This window comes from Pezoporus wallicus, unplaced genomic scaffold (genome assembly GCF_028554395.1).
Source record: "Pezoporus wallicus isolate ANWC-B61680 ecotype Strahan unplaced genomic scaffold, APGP_CSIRO_Pwel_v1 contig_3017, whole genome shotgun sequence".
In the NCBI taxonomy this organism is placed as follows: domain Eukaryota; kingdom Metazoa; phylum Chordata; class Aves; order Psittaciformes; family Psittacidae; genus Pezoporus; species Pezoporus wallicus.
Genome location: NW_026638957.1, coordinates 2,655,051 through 2,679,228, shown reverse-complemented (window position 1 = coordinate 2,679,228; position 24,178 = coordinate 2,655,051). Strand labels below are relative to the sequence as shown.

General features: G+C 34.7%; 2 protein-coding genes across 5 annotated transcripts in view; one reads left to right on the top strand and one right to left on the bottom strand.

The window, feature by feature from the left end:
* DGLUCY (D-glutamate cyclase) overlaps positions 1-1,412 on the bottom strand; it is a 184,154-nt gene extending 182,742 nt beyond the window's left edge. The window contains exon 1 of the mRNA XM_057413385.1: positions 1,407-1,412. The gene's annotated coding sequence lies outside the window, so the exon portion shown is untranslated. The remainder of the gene's footprint in view (positions 1-1,406) is intronic.
* The window catches only part of TTC7B (tetratricopeptide repeat domain 7B), a 138,809-nt gene that overhangs the window by 29,096 nt on the left and 85,535 nt on the right, over positions 1-24,178 (top strand). For 2 of the 4 annotated variants that reach the window (XM_057413373.1, XM_057413371.1), the window contains exons 4-9: positions 1,552-1,682; positions 3,787-3,908; positions 4,292-4,315; positions 17,954-18,032; positions 19,002-19,174; positions 23,711-23,774. In XM_057413373.1, coding sequence (XP_057269356.1) covers positions 1,552-1,682; positions 3,787-3,908; positions 4,292-4,315; positions 17,954-18,032; positions 19,002-19,174; positions 23,711-23,774 — 593 coding nt within the window. The remainder of the gene's footprint in view (positions 1-1,551; positions 1,683-3,786; positions 3,909-4,291; positions 4,316-17,953; positions 18,033-19,001; positions 19,175-23,710; positions 23,775-24,178) is intronic. The other 2 variants (XM_057413374.1, XM_057413372.1) reach the window with 1 other exon arrangement.

Below are 24,178 nucleotides of genomic sequence, written 5' to 3'. Positions count from 1 at the left end.
AAAAATTGAACAGGTAACCTGGAGGGTTTCTAGTTTTAACTTGGTACAGAAATCATAATTTATTCAGGGGTTTTCTTCCAATTGATATGTTTTAGTTTTCAATACAGTATTAAATTGTAATTATTCCTTCTATCATCAAAACAAATACAGTGTCCAAACCATCCTGTTAAGTGGTCACTACAGGATAGTTCTCCAAATGAAATTCCTACTCCAAAGCATTGCGTGTTTAAAATGTATATACTTTCCCAGATTGTGTCTTAAAGAAAATTCTCAGCTAAAATGAGAGAATGTTCTTATAGTGAGTTTTTCAGATTAAAAAGATTATAGTTGTGACCATAAAGTATAAAAATAGAAATAACAAATCCAAGTCAATTCTACAAATAGCCAGTTGAGTAATAAGTTTCATGTAGTGGAAGATTACTGTGGGGCACTGGCCGTTCATGTCATGGGAGAGAAGGGGTGGGGAGGAGTGATCCGCTTAACAACTATCTCATGCTTTCAGTCATTTGACATTTTTATTGCAGCTCACTTATTGTATTTTATGGCCATCTCTAAGTCAGTTTGGAGGTTTTTGTGTAGAACATGGCAAACTTTCTATCGAGCATCAACATTGCATTTAGATCTTATTAGAAGGTCCATTCATGCATACTACAGTACCAGAATAACTGACCTTTTTCTGTAGTTTAATCTTGCTGCTTTTGGGTCTATGATTTACAGTTAACAAAAAGCCTCTTTGATATCTGCCGTTTGACTGACAAGCTGGAAGAATGACCTGGAATAAATTGCTTAAGAAAATGTATAAAGTGCTATATTTCAATACAAATAATTATTCAAATAAATACAAGATGGGGTAACTGATGAGGCAGCTGGCCTGCAGGATATGATCTGTTAATCTGTTAGAGATCATAAACAGAAGGCAATGTTTTACTGATATATAAGGGAAGGCACTAAAGTTCTCTTGATCTGTATTTTCATTTTTATTTTTAAGTATCCTATATCAAAATGAGGAATCTTCTCTGCTCCGTGCTGTTGAGACCTTGACTGGAGGTGTGTATCCAGTTTTGGCACAGTTAGTCAAAAGAGAGGTAATCAGAGAGTGTCCGAAGGAGATAAAAAGGATTACCTGACAGGGAAGCATGAAAAGAGAAATAAGGGAGAATTTGACATATTGCCTTGAGTACCCTTCTTCACCCTACCTCGGTTTCTGTGATCGCTCTGGAAAAGTGAAGAGATATTCAGCAATTTAAAACTGGTATAGAAAGACACTAGGCTTTTTTGTGTGGTAGACTGTCATAATGTCTTTTAAATTAAAATCACTTAAAACATTGCTGCTTCTGGTTTTATAATTACTCAGGTTAGTCACTATTAGTTATATGTTTATTAGTGTCTGTATCAGAGGACCATACCTTCAAGTTTTTAGTTTTTAATTTGTTTCTTCTCCTGATCAAAGAGTCTTAGCCTGTACTAATCTTTAGGTGTGCTACTATATGACATTATTTTTTGAACACTTCATTTGAAATTTTATTTATTATTTATTCCCTCCCTGCCCAGGTCTCTGTCTCGAGAAGTTGCCAATTTCTTCTTCAGCCAGCAACCTCCATGTGGACCGCGAACAGGAAATCGTTACATGCTACGAGAAGGCCGGGGATATAGCTCTTCTGTACCTTCAGGAGATAGAAAGGGTAAGCTGGGATGATTTGCTTAATTGAAGAATTGTGTGGCTCATTTTTCACTGATGTGGTGTTACCAGCATTTTGGTAGCTCAATTCAACTCAATAAAAATAAAAGACATCTGATACGGTTTTTCTTAGGACTTCAATGCACATTTACAATTGAACAATAAATTAATGTGCCTTAATGGATGTCTGGTAGCTGTCCTTCTGAATGTTCTCTCATTCTGACCTCTTAGAAAATAGTGCTAATAGTCTAAAAAGCGACAGAGCTCTTCTGAACTGCCATGTATATTCAAGATGCTCATCTGTGGCCTCTTCTTACCCTGTGGCAGTTCATGTATGAAAATGGGATTATGGTTTCTTTCAAATACACATCAGAATATGGACATTGTTTGCATACATTCACTAACATTTTCAGGTAATTTTTAAAAAGAAGTCAATTGAGAATGAAACTATGAAGACTGAAAATTGATCTTGTTGCTTATTTGGAGCCAATAACTTAACTGCTTTTAAATCCTCTTCTATAAAACTACTTGGCAGTAACATTCTGAAATATCATTGTACCTATCAGCAAGACACTCAGGGTATTGTTCGTGAGTCCAGAATATCGTCTGAAAGTATGTTTGCTTCAACTAATAGGCCAAATCCTATGACAAGGAAAAAACCATCAGATATCATAGCCAGATAAATGTATGATTTTAAAACATAGATGAACTTCAGATAAATCTTAATAATTTTGTAAATGGGATCAGGACAGTATTCTTGGACTTGATGGCCTATTTTTCACTTTATCTAATATATTACTCACTGTATGTATGCAACTACAGATACTGTTAAAATCAGACGTACTAGATATGTAGGAGATCTGATTTTTATTGATGAAAGCTTATATATCTGGGCTTCATAATGTCAGACAACATACAACTTATGGCTCTGCAGAATATTAGGCAGGTTATTGTTATTTCTTTTCCTCCCATTTTCTAAGTTATGGATTATGAATTATGGAAATTTCAAGTTAGGCAGTTTATTTGTAAAGAGCATAATGCTCTGTGATTTAAAAGCTTCAGGCTTTATCTGAATTCAGAGGGATACATAGGCTATTTTATTTCCTCCTCTTATTTTATTTTACACCATTAACCTTATCTTCTGTTTCTTACTACTTAGCAGTGGTAAGCTTTAAGTGTTATAAATGCTTTTTTTTTTTTTTTAATAAAAGAAAATTTGTTTCTAGGAGTTACGTACTATTGCATTTTATTTAGACTTTCAGATATGTCTGGACAAAATACAGTACACTTGGAGCTCTATTCTTTGGCTTGTTAATACTATTAGAATTGAAGCAAGCTAGCAATATCAATCTGACCCTCTTTTAACACACCTGTTGCTTATAAGACCCAGGCTTGTCCTTTGACAGTTGTTTTTAAAGGGGTTATTGGAATCAGTTAGGGACACACAAGCAAAAGGAAATAGAAAGAAAACTTTGAGAAGGGGAAAGAAAAATAAGTCACAGTGGTTTTTAAATAGATAAACATTTATTTTCTGAGTTTTTTTTCTTTAGTCTTTTTGTTTGATTTGTTACTGTCTTTTAGCGGCTGGTAGGCTATGTGTGGTGAATATGATGGCAAATGAAAGCTGATAGCTCTCCATTTTAAGCAATATTTTTAATGTTGATGTTCTATAAATTATTTCTAATTTTTTTTTTTTAATTACTCTGGAGATTACTTTTAACCCTCTTAGTGCTTTCTGCAGCAGTCTTTTTTTACCTAACAGGGGTTTAGATATTGAGAACCATCACCTCCTGCTATTGATTAAGGTTACAAATACGCCATTTCATATACTTATTTTCTGTATACTATTCCTCACAAAATATTCTAAGGAATTATTGTAAAATTTTCCTTAATAGCATTTCTGCTTGGTGAAAAAATTACCTTTAAGGGAATAGCCAAGAGCAAAAAGATCTATATTTCTGAGGGAATGGAGGTAAGGATAGAAATATTCTGCTAGCCAGCATCTACAAATGAAAAAGATTTCTCCAATATTAAATATTAGCGCTGTGTAAAAGTCCTCAAAACTCAATTATTTTTTTTCGAAAACATTTTTTTTGTTGTTTGTTTAGGTGATTAATGCCAATATACAAAACAGAAGCCCTAAGCCAGGGCCCACTACACATGAACAAGAACTTGGTTTTTTCCTGGAAACAGGACTTCAAAGAGCACATGTTTTATATTTCAAGAATGGGTAAGATTTGAGTCTCCTTTTTGCGTGTTTGCTTTTCTGTTTCCGTTTTGTGTTTGTGATCTAATTGGTGTCATAACTTTTAGCAATTGTGGGTTGGCCTCTTGTTAAAAGTGGTATCATTTTAACTGAAATAGGAAGGCTGCCCATATTATTCTTATTTACATGTTGTAAAATAATTTCTCCAAAGTATATTAAACTAAGTATTTTGTATTTTTACTCATTAAATGTGAGAACTAAAAATACCATAATGTTTATCCTTTTGAAATTTCACTGTTAGAAAGTGATTGACAACATATTGAAACTCTTTATTTTTATAATTTTGATTTTTGTAATTTTTTTTCCAAATCTCTTCAGTTATCACTTATTTTAACATTATGCTGCAGGATAAATGTGCATGAAGATCAACAGTATGTATACAAGTATACAATTTCCTTTGTACCTGCTCTATAGATCCTTTTAGATTATGCATGGGAGATCCTTTATAGTTTAAGTAAGGCTTCCCTTATAAGCCTTAAACTAAGTTCAGACATCACTGAAAATGAAAAAAAGAATACAACTCTCAGTTTTTAAGAGCTTTAAAGCTTGGCGCAAGTGGGTTTTAAGTACATTTCTGACATTTGTTGTTGAAGTCACATAGTTTAAAAATTTCCTTACAGGGCTTCTCATTTCACTAGGAAACAGAAATTGGTTGAAATATCAGAATTCCTGACAAGACTACTCTTTTGACCAAAAATATCTCTTATCCTTTCAAATACATAAGCAGGAGATGAAAGGAAATGGTGCAGTGTCTGTAAAGAGTTCGAGATTTTATTGTGCTGATGGTAGGGTCACAAAAGGCTATGCAAGTTTTCAAACTGTTCAGGGTTTTCAGCATGGAAATGATCACTAAGCTTTTGAAATCTCATTCTTAAAGTAGTAAGTAGTGCTGCAGTAACACATGATCTTGAGAGTTACATTTTAGTTCTGTTTTCATCATTTAATTGCAGAAAGAATAAAATGTTCTGAAAGTTAATTTTTTTCATTTACTAGAGCTAAAAATAAAATTTCTGTTTTCATGCCTGCACAAAAGATAAATAAGATATACTTACTGCAATAATCCCAGTGGCAATCACGGTTAAGAATAAGCCAAAAATTCCACATTTTGAAGGATTTTGATTGAAGGCCAGGAATGGAAATGGTCCATTTACTCTCACATATTGAGTGTAAAAGCAATCAGCAATAGACAGAGCAGATTAAAATTAGCTGAGAAAACAAAACTCAACCATGCAAAAAAAGTCATGCAGTGGGTTATTAAGGAACATTCAGCTTATAGGAGTGTTTGTTGTAGGCCTTATCAGTTGGTCTGGTATGAACTTTGAAAAGTTGATTTTATTCCATGTATACTTTAATCCTTCACAATGAAGCTGTTGCTTTTCTTGTTAACTCCTACATAAGCATATAATCTTTTTTGCAGTCTATCGTAGAGTGGTCAGTTGCAGTTTACTAGCTAATTACACATTGCATGTTTAATTTTCAATTTATTCCTACAATTTTATTGGACAGTGCTACTCTTTTTGAGGTATGAGGGAAAGTGAGCTGTTAGGAAAAATAGCTTTGTGCCAGTTGTTATTTTACATATTCCTGCCATTATATCCGTTCTTTTCCTTTCTTAATTTAGAACCAATCCCAATTCTTTCAAAATTTCCTAATAGGGTCATTGTTCCAGGCTGCAAATTATGTTGCTGCCTTTGTGGGTTTTTATTTATTTATTTAAATTTTTCACTTGGGTTCTCCAGAAATGAACAGAAATTTAAATACATAGCATGCTTTTTAGTACATTTAAGGATGCTGTGCATGGGTTTTAAATTTGTCATCTCTCCTAATATTAGGTTTATAGAAATTAGATTCAAGATCTTTCCATTAAGTTTTGCAACATACTTCAAATTTGAATGTAATCTAAAATTGTAAAGATCTTATGAACATTTTCAAGGAAAGGAAATGTAGCTAGCTTTAATATAGACACTTTAGAAAGGGAAATACTTTTTTTAAATAAACTTTATTTTTCAATTGAAACTATACATATAAAAAGTCTTCAGTCCTGTGGAGGAGTCAAGGAATCACTAGAGTTTAACTCCTTGTGAGTAATGGGGGAGAAGGAGAAAAGTGTGCCTCTGTTTTTACAGACAGACTAAATCTGCTCTTGATAGTGCAGCGCAAAAAAAACCGCAAAAGACTCAATAGTCTGAACGGAAGAAGTTATTTTAGTGCTCTATCAAGACTCAAATCTGAAATTAATGTTTTATTGCAAAGAGCACAGAATTTTAGTAAAGACTCAAACTCTATACCCATTTTTCACCTGAGAGAAGAGGAGCATTTCACCTTGGAAATACATAACATAAGTTGAAGAAACTATTCTTAAAGTAGGGTTTATGTGCTTTTTAAAGAAAGTTTTAAAATATGTAACTAAATATCTTTCAGGTTGATTAAGCCACTTCTATTTAATTTAGTAGCTGCTTTGTTAATTTCATATTGAAGGAATTCAAAGTCCTGATGTTGTTCCAAGAAAAACCATGAGCACAGGAACTTCGAAATTAGTACTTTAACATAGCTATTTTCAAATAAAATGCCCCTAAGAGAGAAAGGACAGCCTTTTATGTACCCAGTACTTCTTCTTTCCTAGTATTTGCTTTCTATTCATGTTATGAAATAAGTAGGTTTTTGGTTTTGAGGTAGTAGTGGTCAGAAAGATACTAGAAGTGTATGCTCTTAAAGTAAAAGAGCTTTCTGGTTGAAGTCTAAAATAAGGTCACCATCAAGTGAAAATCAGACTTAGCTAGCTTTCAGAGCTTTTGTTTGTGTCTCCTCCAGTATTTCACACCCTCTTCAAGGATATCGCTCTGTCAGAGTTCAGGATCCAGACTGCAATTTGGTCTAATCTCCATCATGGTTCACATGCTGAATCAAAACTTGACAAACCCAGACCAGATCTGTACTCCTCATGGTGCCATTAGCTGCTCTGACACAGCTGCAGTGAAGCAAGACCTTCACAGTCTTCTCCATGAAGTTGTTTCTTAGAGATGGTCTTTTTCCCCCAATAGAAAATTAACCCCTTAAGCCCCATATCTAAATAAAAATCCTCAACCATTTTTTTGCATATAGTTGATTTTTATTGTCTTACAAAATGTTTGAGGAGCACAAAAAAAAACAACAAACAAACACTTTAGTTACTCCTGCATAGACAAGTCCTATACATAAGTTGTTTCTTTTACTTGTGTTTCTTTTTCCACCATAGCACAAATAGGAATAGTGTAGGAATGTAGCTCTTATGTTAGTAAGTAAGAGAGAGTAGATACAAATCAATCTGTAAGTGCTTCTGTTGCATGTATATACTGATACAGTGCTCACAGCTGGAGATTTTGCACTGACAAAATCCGTAAGAGAAGGATTTATGTAAACGTGTGGCAAATACACTGTATGACCAGCTGTCTGCTGTATTAGAATACTCATCACTCTCTGAATCTCTTGAGATATTGTTGCATGTTCTACATCAGTCCCAAAACAATTTGGTCATCAAGTGAAGAATAGAAAATAAGATGAAATTCAAAAACACTGAAATCCTACAAAGTATCACATTCTTTATACGTGAGATACCACTGCTGTATTGGGAAGTTAACAAAATTACTTTGTTGCAGTTTTCAAAACAACTTTGTACTGGAGATAACTGCTCTCACATTCGTGGGGTTAAGAAAATAAAACAGAATACATTCAAGATAGAGACAAAAATCACTATTTTCAAATCAGTAACAAAAATGAGTTTTCAAAGAATACTTTAATATATGGGATATCAGATGATTTCATTGTCCTTATTTAAGATACTGTTCTTACTCTGTTAGTTTTCATTGGAAAAACAGAATACAGTTGAATGTGTGGGGAAATTATTATTCCCTCAGATAAAATCATCCAGAATGCTTTTTCTTTCAGTACTTGTGTTTATTGCTCAGAATTGTGTCTTATTTTCAAGAGTTTAAAATACGATTGCATTGTTAAGTTATAGGTAAAAAATCTGGCAGTTATACATGGAGGACTAAGGTGGACGTAAACTCAAGGGAATCACTTTTATTCGAGATTATCACAAATAACTTTTGTAACAATTAGATATACAAAGCACACTGAAAGAGTAATGTTAGTATCTGAGTAGATGTTGAATTTTGATAATTTTAATAATTTGCAGTTGAAATTCTGACTCTAGCTCGCGTTTTTCAAGAAGATAACTTGGAGGTTTTTAGCCCATGTACTACAAGTCTTGCTGAATGTGGTTGTTGCTCACATTTGCAAGCTTCAAATTAAAGGTTTTGTTTTTATGTTGTGTTGTGATGGGCAGCAAACAAAATTGTATTGGATCCTTAAGCTGGGGAAGGATTATTTTGTGTACTTCCCCTGCTCCCCCCCAAAATATGTTTTTTTTTCTGCTATATTTAATGCTTTTGGTTTTATTTTCTCCTCTGGTTTTGATATTGGTCTGAAGGACACTGGTTCACATGCCAGGTATCACATGGCATGGCTATGCCTGAAGTTTTTATTTTTTTTTATTTTTAATTCTCTTTGTTTCTTCCCTTGCAACTTGTAAGATACGGATTCATAGGATCTCGCAGGTTGAAAGGGACTCTGAGGGGCGATCTGGGCCAAACGCCTGCTCAAATTGTGGCTAGTGTAGAGCAGCTTGCTCAAGACCTTGGCCAGTTTTTCTGTGTGCCGCCAAAGATGGAGTTTCAAATTCTGATAAGTTTGGGGCTTAGGTGTTTTGTGAACAATATTCGTGAGATACATCACCTGAACGTGAGCTGCAGATGATTAATTAGCTTACAACTAATTAAGTCTTTTGAGTTTCATTCTCTCAATACTGATTTTAGTCTAAAGGGCAGTTAGTTGTTGCTGTATGATAGTTATTTTCACCAAAAGATTTTGTTCTCTGATTGTAGTATGTGTCCATTTCTGTTAAAGCTTTAGTAATAGTTTAACATGGAGGTTTTCAGTATTTGGAATTACTAATTAATAATTATGTTAGTTCTTTTTTCATATTGAAATTGTGGTTTTGAACTGATTCAAAATGATGGAAGCTGCCAGTTTTAACTGCAAAAATGTTCATTGATTCTATTATTAACTTCAAAAGGAGCAAACTAGCAGGTAGGAGAACTAATTGGTGCTAGATTTCTTTATGATAGTAGTAGAAAGGATTTTACTAAGCCTTAAGGTAAGTTTTCTAAGGAAATACTGCATGTGTTTTCATCACAGTAGTGATAAGGGGAACTTGGCTCTTGGAAGAACTAGGAGTCTAATTCTGTTCAGACCTTCTAAAAAAACCCCAAATGACTAAAAACCCCTCAAAACAATAATAATAATAAAAAAAACAAACCACCACCACCAAAACCCCCTACTACTAAAGGACAATCCATCTTTATCTTAAATAATAATAATTTATAAACTATTTTTACAAAGAATTATCGGATTACTTCGAGTGTTAAACACTTCCTCTTAAGCTGTAGACAGTACTGTACCAATTGAGTTATATAAGCATGTTTATATATTCAAAAATCAGTGAACAAATACAGTGCTGAGAAAAGCTGAATACTGTGCAGGTGTTTGAGGCTGTGTGTGTCTGGTTTCATTTGTTATTGAGATTAAAGGCATTTGAAAACTCATCAGTTCTTTCAAAGTCTTCATTACTCATATTATTTCCTTGTCATTGTCCAAACAATTCAAAAAGTTATTTCTAATATTTTTTAAGATATTAAACAGTATTAGACTGACCATGGTTGAGTATTCATTGCTGTGAATACTCTGGAGGCATAATACATGTTACAGAAAAGCTAGCCACAAGCTGAAGTTTGAAAGGCAGGCAAGCTCTCCTTGTATGCTTTCAGATGAATACAGAAAAATTCCTGTTTCCCTCCCCCTGATTTACATGTCCTTTCCTTATAAAATATGTAACTGCCAGGATAAAGTGCTATACAGCCAGTTTACTGAGGAGTGCTTGTAATGTTGTTGTGTTGGGGTTTTGGTTTGGTTTGTGTTTCGTGTGTGGTTTTTGGTTTGGTGTGTTTTGGGTTTTTTTGTAGACATGTAGGCATTTTGGTGTTTGTAGTGAAAAAGTTTTGTTTGGGTTTGTAATGAAATAGTTTTGTTTGTGTTCAGTACACCTATTAAATCTGACCTTTTCTGCCTCTCACATTCTCCTTCCAATGCTGGCCCACTTTCCCGAAAGACCTTTTTCTCAATTCCCATTTGATAGGCTGTATTTTAAGCATGAGAAGGTAAAAGCAACACTTCTTCTCTAGGTGTATGGTGCCTTGTCCATTTTATTTTGGACCTGTGTGTAAGCATAGTATGTATGTATAAATAATTTTGATCAAGTTTCAGTGCCTTTCTGTTTACCAAATCACTGCCTTACTGAACATGGATATTTTAAAATAGTTTCTTTGGAAGCAAGTAGCTCCTCAGAAATTACATGCAAACAGATGCATGTCTGTCTGGTCAGAACCTTTTACTTCACTGTGATATTTTTATAAGACTATTGGCAGGGTGTTTTATAGAGGTGTTCCTATGTTCTCCTTCCTGGAAGAAGTGTTGCTGTAAGCCTCATGCTTAGGAATGCTGCATGCCTCCTACCTGCAATGAATGAACAGAGAAGGAGTATGAAGAAAGGTGGTTACTTATTCTGTATGTTTTGCACAGGATTTTCTTTCCAGAAAGTGTTGTTCCTGTTTGTAGGTAAAAGTGGATTTTGTGTGTTGTATATAGCATGAGTTTGGAGAGTTCTGTTTCTCCCTGCCTTTCCCCAAGTTAATGTATTCAATTACAGTAAACACTGGTTCATAATAAATTTGAAGAGTGTAAAAATAAAAGACAGCTCAGTAAGCATGTTCAGAATTGCTATTGCATGCAAAAGACGAAAGGAAATCTTGTCCTCTGTTCTACTTTCGTTTAATATAACAGCCTGATAGCAAATACAAGGCAATACAAGGCAATGCAAGGACAAAACTGTTATTAAGAACACTGATGAATAAATGGCACATAAACAACTTAAAGTGGTGGAAGACTCTGTGTTCTTCCAATATTGACATCTCTAGCTAACCAGAAGCAGTAGCTTCAAAATCAAACACCTCCAGGGGTTACCACGAGATTTAGAAAATCAGAAGGTTAGATAACCTTTTAAGTTGTTTTTTTTTCTTTTTTTCTTCGTCTCCTGATTATTTTTCACTATCACTTTTCACTCTTATCATAGTGCTGTTCTCACATGGCAGTCCAGTGTATTATTCTTTGGCTTTCAAGTTGGACAAGCATATCCAAGATACAGCAATCTTCTTTGGTGTCACCACTGGGAGGGCTCACCTACACACAGTGCTCAGGGTTTGGCCTTGTTTGTTGTTGCTCAGTATTGTCTTAAGTACCTGATGTGTTGCTTTAGATTAGATCTTTGGGTTTTACCAATGTTACACTTCTGTTGATGCATCCCTGCTCTTTTGTTGATGCTTAAAATCTTGCATCTTATCAGAGTATACTCCCTCTATGATTTCTGCTTCTGATTTCTGACCTTTGAATCTTTGAGACAGGTAGTGAAACCATGCTCATGGTCACTGCTGAAGTTCTCCATGGGTTTTTTAAGATTGATATTAAACTGAGTGGCTTCCTATGTCTTCTGTTTGATATTCTAAACAAAAACACTGTTGATGCTGCATATTCCTCCTTACTGATCTGTTTTAAAAAAGGTAAAATAACTGTATGACAGTACAAATTGACTTATGTGTAATACAGTGTTAAGTATTTACCAGAGTAAATTCTATTTACTTTATTTCCTCGGTTAACTTATTTCCTTAGTAAAACTTTCTGACATGTTTAGCACTTTTTTTTGTGAGTTCAAGAATGAGCTGGTTTTGTTTATGATTTCCTTTGACACCATCTTAATCTACTCTTATTTCTTCTTCTGACTAAATCTCTGCTTGAAAGAAGAAACTTGAAAAATTATAGGAGGTAAAGGGCAAGACTTCTAATGTACTGTTTCCAGTAACTGGAGGAAGCCTTTTGTGAATCTGGTCTTTGTGCTGTAATAGTTGAATCTGGTACTTAGTGTATACATGTGCACATATATATGTGTATATAGTGTGTTGTATATATACGCTTAATTGAAAGAACATCCAGGAGGAGCTGAGGTGATGGTGTCAAGAGAAGTAGTAAACAAAATGTGCAGCAGAGTCTTCTGTGGAGTCATTCTTTCTCCAAAACAGCAGAAAATAAACAGCAAGGAAATGACAGCTTTCTGTCATTTTAGTGAGCTGAACTGTTTTGCTGGAAGGTTTGATAATTGCTGGTGGTGCTGTGAGAAAAGAGATAGGACCATGCAAGTGTGGGTTGGAAGATGTGAAAAAGAAAGAATGGTGGAAAAAGGGAACAAACACAAAGAGAGGATAATGGGGAGAGTAAGACCTTCCACTTTCAGTAGGAAACCATTGGGTAGACTTAATTGTTAGTGGAACTACATTCTAGGCAGTAAGTGTTCCCATTTTGAATGCATGAATGCAAGAATTGCTGCTTGATTGGGCTTGTGTATGTGTAATGGCACACTGAAGATGTTTCATTTATAAGCCCAAACATCAATCAAGAACCTTCAAGCATCAAGCAAACATGATCTGTAGTGAATTTGAGATACCTGGGATTTCTTTTTCTGCGTGAGTTAACAGTGGGTAAAATTGAGAAGTGTATCATGATGCTTTTTCTTTACTTTAAGTGCACTTAAAAAAAGAGTAGTTTAGATTCTTGCAGGAAAAGATATTCCACATGTAATTCAGAAAGTAATACCCGCGAAAATCCATGTTTTGTAGAAATTATACAGTATTGTGAGAATTTTCAAAGTATAAGTATGAAAGGAAGAGAGGGAAAGGTGAGACAGAACACATAACTGATGGTGTTCAGACTGTGTTGCCTTTTGGAGATAAATATCTAAACCGTACGAGGATGTTTTCTTGAGGTGGCTTGGATTGCATTAGATCCATCATCTTTCTAATTGTAGCTAAAATTATGCTTCCATGCTCTCCCTCTCCTTAGACCTGAGGGAAAACAGATGCAGATACTAGTCACACCTGAAACATTATCAGTTGCATAGAAGACTTAGCCTCATCCATTTGGTTAGACCTTTAATAAAGTTACTGCAGAAAGCCGTAAGATTTCATTTCTTCTTAATTGTAGGGGTATATAAAGCAAAAGCTCTAGTATGGTAATTGGCATGTCTCAGGATATTATTCTGTTACTGCTAAAGAGTTTTATCTCTTGATTTGTCACGTTTCTTTTCTTTTGCTCATATAGTAACTTGATTAAAAATAATTACTCATCTTAAAGCTGTTAAAGTTACTCTTAATTGGCCAAAAGTTATTAGCTGGAGTGTATGGATTTAAATCGGTATTTCTTTGTAAACATGTTAGTCATACCAAAGCTACTAAAATGCTGCTGTTCTGATAGGCATGCCCATCAAGAGTTTTGCCTGCCCAGACTTCTTCCCTTTAAAACAAATCCTATTCTATTCTTGCTATTTGAATTATTGGGACAAAGCCTCAGACTTTAAAAATTATGCTCTACCACTGAGTTTATAAAAATTGCCATTATTTTTTCTGTATATAAATATATATCTAGAGAGAAGGGTGAACACACATTTGGAAAGTGGACTCAATTCCAAAAGCAATTTCTGTTTCATCACTTTGATCAAGTAATCTGGATCTCATTGTTCTTGATTGCCCTTCTTTTTAAAGAATGGATGTTTTTAAAATGGGATATAGTAAGCCTCAGCAATGAGGTAATAGGCTAGTATAAGTGAACTTAGCCTGTTCACTGGTATGGCTCTGGAATATACTTTTCTCTCTTAAAGGGGAAAATTACAATTTAGCTGTCAAATTGCAGAGCAGGTGAGGTTTGGTCTAAGCTCACTAAGCAAAAATTTCTAATTCCTTGTTTGATCTATAAAAAGCAATGTTAGACTAAATATTTGGGTGTTTTAATTGATAGGCATAAAGGAAATGCCTGACAAAGCCATTCTCACACTAATGGAGAAGGTATTATCAAAATACACTGTAAATACAAATTAAATTAATCTTATCAACCATTCTGTGGTTAAATTTAAAACATTTTTTTGTAGCCTGTTTTGGCATATTGTGATTTGATCTCACTCCCTTTGTTATTATAGGGAACAGTGTTTGCTAGGTTTTTATCCTAACATCTTTCAAATATAGACTGCTTGTCATTGAGCAGTTTCTTAATTCTTTTCTACTTTTTGGGGAGGTGTTCAAAAACACAAAGCTAAACAGTATTTTTCTGGGGTGTCAGGTTTATCTAGACGACTAATGCCAAAGCACTGTGGTGCCTGATGCCAAACATGCTTTTTTAAAACCAAGAGAGTTCTTGGTGGTGATGGTGGCAAATAATGTTTGCATCAAAACTTTGCTACTGCTGGCCTACATGCTTATATTCAGGTCTTCTGATCCTGCATTGAAAGTTTGTCTTTACTGCCCCTTAATTGTCTTTCTGTACTTTCCTTGTAAAATACCTACAGTTACTGATTTCCCTCTCTGTTTAAGAGTGAGCACCTTTGATAGATGCAGTTAAAATATTTTCAGAGGAGCATAAAAGTTGATCTTGCAGCAGAGTAGTTAATTATGTTCCAGTATAAGCAGTTGGGGTGTAGGGTGTGAATATGTAGACACAAGGATGCAGATTTAGCACTAAGGGCATCAATCCATATAGACTTTCAATAGTAGATTGTACTTTTAAATCCTGGTTCTCAGTCTTTAACTGGTATAGTGCTACTTAGAGTCAAATTAGTTGGTTTGTTTGTTGTTTTTTTTCCTTGAAGATTCAAGGCAGCCAAACATTTTAATTAGTCTTTAAAACTAGGAAGATGCAATTCAGAGGGCTTGAGTATGTCCTGATGGGAGGCAGACATACAAACAGGAACATAACTAGCAGTATCTCTCTGTGGGTTATCTTTGTTGTGTGTGAAATCACTGTAAACATGTCAGCTCTCCATGTATGTTAATTTATCTTAAAATTCCTTGTCTCAAGAACGGAAGTGATCTCAAAGTCATTTACAGACACTGTGGGATGTTGTTCAGTTAACCTGCCCTTTTGCTTTGGCATTCAATCATCACGGGCGGAGCCGCTAGCATGAAGGCCCATCTTAGTGAAAAGCAGGTAAAAGCTGTTTGCTTTCTAGGCTAGGCAGGAAAAGTATGTGCCAGAATAGCCACCACCCGCTTCTCTGCAGTGTTACAAACTGTTAACAAATACAGGAAATGTACTTTGCTAAAAGCTGTGCAGTGTGGAGATCTACCGTATTGTTCATGGTATGTTTTGCTTCAGTGCTTGTCTCAAAGCATTTAACTCAATTTTTTTGCGTGATTTAGATTGTAGCTTTGAAGTGTGTATCTTTTTATTATACTTCCTTTAGAAGATGCTCGACAAATCTGTATTGTGTTTGTCTTCGCTTGTGCAGTGGATCAGTGTTAAATGCTTTATGAAGCAAAACCTAATTTTGTATTTTAAGGTGTTTGGGTTTTTTTTTTCTTGTACAGTCTTCCTGCTTTTTTCCATGATATGGTAGAACTTCAGTCACAAGTTTCAGTCCCTTGCAGATGTTTATAGAAATGCAGTAGGTTACTAATAACAATCTGTCATGAAATTCTTAAGGACATTTAAAGATTGCATACTTTTTCAAAAGAGGGTTTTTTTTGGTTCTTGTAACACATTGAAAGACACAAACTTCATGTGGAAAAAATGCTAATTCCTGAAATTTCATAGAGATTTAAATTAGTGTGATTTGAAGTTCTGCTACATAGTCTATGTTTCATCTGTACTTGGGAATTAGTATTTCAAACTGCCAAGTTCTTGCTCATGCTCTTTTCTGATAATTTTGCAAGGAACATTTCATTTTTTTGGCAAGTCTGTGACTTTGCACTACAGTCCTTGAGAGAAAACTCCATTCATGGGAATATGCACTTAGAGCAAAGGACTTAAAGCTGGGATTCCAGTGGTCTGGATTTGGCTCTCTAAAATATTTGGCATGTGGTATTACTAAATGGTATGTATTTTAGCTTTCCAAAGGTGCTGAATGTATCCAGCTTCCACTGAGTTCAGAAGTTTTCTTTCTGTACTTACTTCATTAGTATATGAAGTTGGGGTAACAGTCATTAAGAGGCCTGCCTGTATGAAATATATAAATAAATATCTTTCATGCAGTTGTTTCCATGTTAGATGTGTACACGGGATTAATTTTCTTTGAAATGTACTAAATGGCACTCTATGGTCAAATTCTGCTGTAACATGGAGTTTTTACAGACAATCATTATTTCTGGTGTGACTGGTGATTATTTCTTTTTAACCAACTTTGACATAACTTTCAACCTGTATGTACAGGTTTTGTTATTTGGAAATGCTAGTTCCTTTTAAATGTGCTTTTATGTAGAAGTATTTTAGAAGGTGAACTTGTGCTAGTGAAAGATGTGTGTGCTGGAGACTAAAATTTCTGCAATACACTCATAATCCTTGATTATATAAAATAGAACAGAGATGACCTCTGTCATGAAATCTGAAGACTAAACTGAATGACTGGGCCTCTAAGTAAAGTGATAAAGAGTTCTACAGTTCTATAGCAAGATATCTCACATCAAACACTGGCTTCAGGTATTCCGCAACTAAAGTTAAGGAAAGAATCTGTGTAAAAATGCTGGCTTTTCTTGAATTTGTATAGAGTCGCAATTCAGAAATCAGTATTTTAGACGTAATTGAAAATAAAGACCTCAGAATAAAGAAGGCATTTTAAAACAAGCTTTATAGCAGTGCAGTAGAGCTTTTACTTATGAGAAGCTTACATAAAGTGTAACATTTCTTTTGAGCCCATGTTAGCAAATGCTATGCAACTTGCACATGGAATCATATCTTAAGACAGTACAACTGTATGACATAGCAGCAATGATTTAACGCAAAACATGCTTTTGATTAAATAATTTTCTTTTGCAACTAGATTTCGAATAGTGAAATGGCTGTCATATGTTGTACATTGAGGTTGCAGAAAACATTTGTTCAGCTCAGCAAAAAGCCAACCCAGTCATTCACCAATTTAAAGACAAACTGTACTAATAAAAATGTTCTCAACTGCTTTTAAGTGCAATAAAAAAACAGCTGAGATATATGAGAAAAAAAATAAAGCTGTAAGACCATACAAAATAATCTGTTGTTTGAGAAGAAAGTTCAGATCTGCAAAAAGTGTTTGTGTGAATGCCGCCTCCTATCTGAGGCTCTTGAATTTCTTTGCAAAAGCTGTTTAGGCAGCAGAAGTGGCTGAAGCATAGGCGGAGAAACAAACCTGAGTTGCAGAAGCTCCACCAAAAGCCAGCTGGAGTCAAGAATAGAACACGTGATTCCCAGTCCTCCTCTGTCCACACAGTGGGCTTTGCTGTGTTTGTGCTCTTTTCTCTCTGAAAAGGAGAGGGAAAAGAAAATTTTACATTATTTTCACTGAAGATTACAAGATTTACTGCTTTTTTATTTCCCTATCTTAAGGTGTCAAGAGGCAGCTAAAATATAATTTTTTTGTTGTTGTTTTGTTTATTTTTTTTTCCTCAAAGTTTATGCTTTGAAGCCTAATATAATTGATAATTGCTGTAATAGCTGTAATAGCAAGACCAACTTCAGTATTGTTTTTTCCTTTTTTTGGGTGGTCACTTCTTACACTTTTTCTTGCTTTCTCTTTAAACTATCTACTGATCATGAAAATGTTTCTTTTTTTCAATGAACTGGCAGGTAATGTTGTTGTAGTAATCAGCAGTGGGGTTCCCAAATGAATATATAAATATATATATATATCTCTCTCCATGCCTATATATATATATCTCACAGAAAGGTAATGATGTGCGGGGAGTAAGGTGGGGGGAAAGGATAACATGGATTTTAACAACTTTACTGAGTAATGTATTAAGGTGTTACCAAATCCAAGTTGGAATACTGTCAAATTCTATATTTATATGCAGGAATTTGACAAGAGGAGTTGGTAGATTTAGAGAGTTACTAAGAGCTGTCGAAACAAGAACTACACAAAATCTGCGAATGGTAAGTTATATTAAACCATGTTCCTGATAAAAGCTAACTCAGGAATGTTTTTTATTTATATTGTCAGAAAATAAACCTTTACCAAAAGAGTGATGTATCTTTTTTGCATCTTTTTATACTAAAAGGCCAAGCCTTACATCTTTTGCTCTAATGTAATGATTTTCAACATGTCCTAGATTAGTTTCCTAATACTAGCCTTTTAAAACTTCTAAAGTGGTAATAAGGAAGGTAGTTGGTTTCTTAATTAATTTAATAACTGTTTCCTAGTAAGGTTATAAAAATTATTAAACAATAGACTTTAGACTTAGAGAGGGATAATATTGCAAACTTTAATAGAACCAAAGATGAAGAGCTTCTTAAGGTACTGGCATTAAGGTGGAAAATGCAGATCTATCATATTGTTCTTTCTGCGCCTTAAACATTACGCATCTGTTGGTGGTGAATGTTGCTGGGAAATACTGCCAATGCTGTGGAAATGTAGGTTTTGCCTTCTTTCTGTTGTGCTGGTGCTAATCTCTTGAGTTTTCATCATCATGATATATAGTCATGCAACTTGTATGCATATGTATTAAACATTAAAGAGAAGATTAACCTGATAGTCATGGATTGTAGGATGATTTAAAAGTTTTAAACCAGTATTATTTACCTTTTAAGTATTTCTATGCTTAAATATATTGTGCCACGAATAGTTGGTCAGAATAAACTTTTTGACACTGATCTACACTATTCAAAAGTATCTGGATTTAACTGATATAATTGAAAAATTGCTTGTGATTGCCATTTATTTTCTTTGTGTTTAGAGAATTTTACTGGGTACTTTCAATCAGCAGTATGCCTGTTTTTTTGGGTGTTTTAAAATAACAGGAAATATATTCTACCTGACTAGTTTTTATTAGAAGTAATCCAAGCATTTTATAAGAGTCTGTATTCAGCATTTCTAAGGAAAATATTTATCTTTCAATTTTACAGACTATAGCAAGACAACTGGCTGAAATTTTGTTACGAGGCATGTGTGAACAGAGTTATTGGAATCCACTGGAAGATCCTCCTCACCAATCACCCCTAGATGATCCACTTCGAAAAGGTTCAAATACTAAGAATTATGCACTCAGCAGAAGACCACGGGTATACACTGGAGAAAAGTATGGCTGAGTTTATACCTCTTGTGTTTCTATATTTGCAATTGTTACCAACTGCACTGGGTAATTTAGTTTGTATTTTTTAAAATGTAGAAGGGATTGCACAATGTGAATGTTTCCCATGTTGTGTGTAGATATATATATTCCCTGAAGAGAGCTAGGGGAGCAACATGCTTCTCCAAGCAGCAGTGTACACAAGACCTTTTGTTCTCAATTCACAAAATGTTTTTTTTATTCTATATTGGGGTGTATGATAGTCAGTATCTCTTAATTATATCTGGGATACAAAAGAAAACATGAACTGTGTGGCAAATCTGAAATTGCACATTTTAAAAGTTGCGTACTGTTTCTAGATCTCTGTTCTGCTCTGTCATAAAAAGGAAAGAATTAGGAATATGGAGGTTAAAATTCATCGCATTATGAAAACCCAAAAGATATCTAGCAGTTTGTCTCATAATTTTAATTTAGTCTGTTTCCCAAAGCAGCTACCTCCTAATCTTTTTAGGTTAGTTTTGGCATTTCTTCATGATGCTACCGTTTTGCTGAGTTTTATTCTTTCACTGATTCAAATAAGTGGTATGGAATGGATGTTTGTGTCACGTATCCCATGCTTAATTCTAGTGTGGCTTTGGTGTGTATGCCTTCCTTCTTGAAAATGTGTGAGGTTTTTTAAACCACATTAGCTATTAGTATTATTATTAAATGTGGATAGCCATTTTCTTGAATTTGAACTTTTCTGAGATTTTAATAGCTTGTTGTTTGTTTGTATCTGATTCAATGTAAAATGGTTTCTAAGGTTCAAATTGTTCTCCTTGGACACACTCTGACAGTGCCAAAATATATATTGAAAAAATTTTGCTTTTAATTACAAGTCCCTGGGTGTAGCTTGCTACCTGAAAGTTACATGTTTGTGTCAAAGCATGCTGGTGAAACCTTAACCGTTTGGCATTGCCTTTTTTAATTTTTTTTTTTGTCATTGATACTACATTTGATCTGATGAAATTTTATTGCATGCTTGTTTTATGTAATCAGCAACTTTTCCACTGCACTACTTGTATTCTACATGCAATTCTTTGTGGGATTGTGTATTTTGTACGTGTGTGTGTGTGTGTGTGTGTGTATTTAATATAGTCAACAATTATTGTTTACTTGTTTTGATACATGTTGGAAAGCACTGTGAGCCAGAGAGCTGAGCAGTGGAGATAATGATCTAGCCAAGATTATGATTTGCCGTAGGAGGACAGTGCTAAGTTATGCAGATGGAGAAGACAGAAATTCTATTTAAGCTTCAGAAAAAAAAGGAAAATACAGAGGAGGTTGTGGAGCTGGAGAATATCACTGGAGATACTCAAAATCTGACTGGACATGGTCCTGGGCAACCTGTTGGTTGACCCTGCTTTGAGTGGAGGGGCTATACTAGACAATCGCCAGACACCACCTCCAACCTCAACTGTCCTGTGAGTCTTTGAAATTGGTGTGATCTGAGAGTCTCAAGGAGATTGTTTTCTGTTCCATATGAAATTTTGACCTTTTTTCTCTAAAGAATTTATTAATTTGTTTTTATGTTGTGTTCTGGCTGGATTAAAATCCAAGCATTGTCTTTTAATTTCAGTTTTGTCCTACTATGTCTAGGATGTGAAGTCATTAGAGAGCAGTCTTTTGAGATTTAAGAAAAGATGCAGGCAGAGAGTTGAACATTCAGTTTTCCAAAACAACTCTGCAAGCACATAATTAACAAACTGTACATGCAGGCAGCCTTTTTGCTGCAAAGGAAATACCTGGTTTGTGGTTACACCTTGATCACTGCTCTTAAAAAGTATGCATTTATACATAATATAAACAAGGAAGTTTTTTTAATCAGGGTCACACATTTCCTCATTTGAACTACTTCATTTCACACAGCAAATTGTGAAGAGTCTGTTCCCCTCTTATGCATGCCTTTTTAATTAGTATGAAAGCTTCTTTCTATAATGTGGCCTTGTTGTTATGTGCAGAAGGGTCTGCTTCTCTATTAGATTGCTTATAGAAGTAGTCCTACCTTAGATTCTTCAGAGATATTTTGGTTTAGTGAAAACAGGGTCTTTATATTGTAACATGGAATACTGTCCCACTGCAGGCATTTGAGTTGTTTAGCTGCATATATTGCAGATTTCCATAATGAATACTTTATACAGCAGCAAGCTCATATTATTATGGTGTCACTTTTTATGAGCAAGTAGAATGGCCTTTATATTCAAAGATTTCTTGCAGATCTTCTTCCTTGATCTAGAATACTTAATAGCAGGTTTCTCAGACTCAGTCTTTCAACCTGTGGTCTTCATTCTCAACTCAGCCTTTTGTAGAACCATGCCTCCTGGCAAAAGTGGAGCTTTGTTCTATGTAATTTTCTTGTTCTTGGGACATGCAAGCGAGAAATTCCATGATTTCAACAGAGCATGTAATTAAGTTCTTTTCTTTTGTCACATCACAGTGATTAATACCAGATCAACTAAAACTTGTCTAGCCAAGTATCTTATCTCCAGCAGTGTTTAAAAGTAAGTACACAAGGCAATGAATAGCAAGGCAGATATGTAGGAAAATACTTCCTAGGTATTCATCTGACCATCAGCTCTGAGTCTGAGATGTACTGTTTTTTTCTAGTTATATTGCCTGATATCTTAAGTAACTGCATTGTGTTCTTTTGAGGATGATGAATGTGATTTGACTAATACCATTTATGATTTCATAGATCTCTGTGTTACTGCCTCTTCAGTTTTCTCAGTCCTTAGTTGAAGAGCTGCTAAACTTCTTGATTTGCCTTTGATTGGCAGCCCTTTTATGCTTCCAGTTGCCTCTTTTGCTCTGCCCTGTTACGTTGGAATTACTTTACTTGTATGCCTGCATCTGTCAGGAGACAGTCTGTGTTCAGCCAACTAAATTGAGCTTTTTGTTTACACAGGTCAAAGAAATTTTATAGTAATTTCTACATTAAGAGGATCTTCACTATTTGAGGCAAACATCAACTTATTAACCAAAATATATTCAAAGTTGTCGGAGAAAATGTTTGCTTTAATTTTGATCAATGACTTCTCTGTAGTTCTCTTCAAGGCAACTTCCCTTTTTTTTCTCCGGAAAAGTAATTTCTTCAGCAACTTCCAGTCATTATTCTGCTTTCTGGGACTGGTTGCCAGGCAGGTTAAGTCTGCTTCCAAGTTGCTAAATTCTTCATTGAAGACTGGATAGATGAAAGGGCAGCTCTGTAATGCTTCGTTTTCACTTCTCATTCCCTGTCCTGGGTGGTTCTTATTCAGCCGTAACTGTGCCTTGAAATTTCTTTGTTATGTAAAAATAAAAGTATTCTAAGATTTAGAATACTGCTCAAAATCTGGTAAGCAACATGCATTTAATAAAAATCCAATAACAGAATAACTGCCCGGGGGTCTGAGCTGCTGTGTATTACCACAATATGTTTGCAATGCTGCTTTCAAACCACCTGGAGTTAAGACCTGGTTTAGTTTTCATTTCCTTGCAGGCATTTAATTACTGCTTAGATTTCTAATGCATTTAAAAAACCCTAAAAGGTGTTTTGATCTCAGACAAGTTTTGTTTCCCATTTGTAATTTATTGTAGTTTAAGTACCCTTTGGACTATAGGAATTGCTTATTAACAAGAAGAAATTATTTCCTGCATTTAAACAGGTAATTCTGGAATTATTGGTCTCAATTAACAGGAGATGGTACTTGTGCTAATTCAGAAGTGGTTTAGAGAAAGAAATCTGAAAAGTTAAAACAGTAGCTATTGTGTTGTGTGTGAGAGAGAGAATGAATGAATGATTTCTTATCAGTCATGTACCAATTATAGATTACTGTTGTCTGACACCAGCATAGAAAAGTATTCAGAGAGCACCTAGTGTTCAGAAAAAGCAGAAAAGTTTACGAACTAGTCCTATGCAAACCTGTAATATTGTCATAAAAGAATGTACTTCATTAAAAACAAATATTTTAACTGCTTGGAAGTAACAGTGATTATGGCAAGCAGGTAGAGATTGCATGGCTCTTTTTTTTGCATGCTGACAGCTATTGACTGCATCAAGAGAACCATTCTCAAGCATATCTCATGAAAGACCAATAAAAGTATTTCTCCACATATTGTCTAAAGTATGAAAGTTATCTTGTTCTTGTGAGAGAGTTTCTTGTTGCTGACCTTTGAATCAGTGCTGTAGATTCAGCTCACATAGATTAGGTGCCAGAGGGTAGTTAAACTATGGGTACAGCGTTTACAGTTATCAAATCACGTGCTATTTAGGGGTATTTGAATGCATTCACCTCTTACAACTGTGGTGGTTTCATTCTCTTGTTTTGTTAGGCCAGCTTTTCTAAAATGGAAATTTGAAGCATCACAAAGAAATGTGTTTTAACCAGTCATTTTTTCTATGCAAGTTACTCTCTGTTCTCTTTCCTGGAAATTTTCCAGTTTTTACAGTACTCTCACTGTATTTGTGTAAGCTACTCCTAAAAGTAATATGTTCTGCTTAAATAATTACATTTTCGTTTTGAACAGCATCTTTTGTCCTCAAGAAAATACAGAAGAAGCCTTACTGTTGCTGCTTATTAGTGAATCTATGGTAGGTAAAATAGAGTGAATGTGCATGTGGTGTATGCATATATGTTTTCTTTGGGTATTTAATAAATTGAAAATAGAACTTTTTTTTGTCATGCCTTACTTTATGACTAGTGTTTCATTTTCTGTTAGGAAAGCAGGCAGTTACTTCTGAAACTCAAGCTTCTGTTCCTCTGAGCTAGCAAGTTGAGGTCTGCAGGTGTTATGAATGGTTTTTCTCCATTAGAGTGGCTAAATGTAGCCTCCTTCTAACCACAGGCAGGTGAACACAAAGACAGGTCATTCATTTTGCATTACTTATTAGTATGACCCACCTTTATACCAGCTAGTTGCCATTTGTACAGACTCAAAACCTAAGTTATTTTTGTTGTAAAAAACAAATCAAGGACTACTAGATGAGCGTAATAA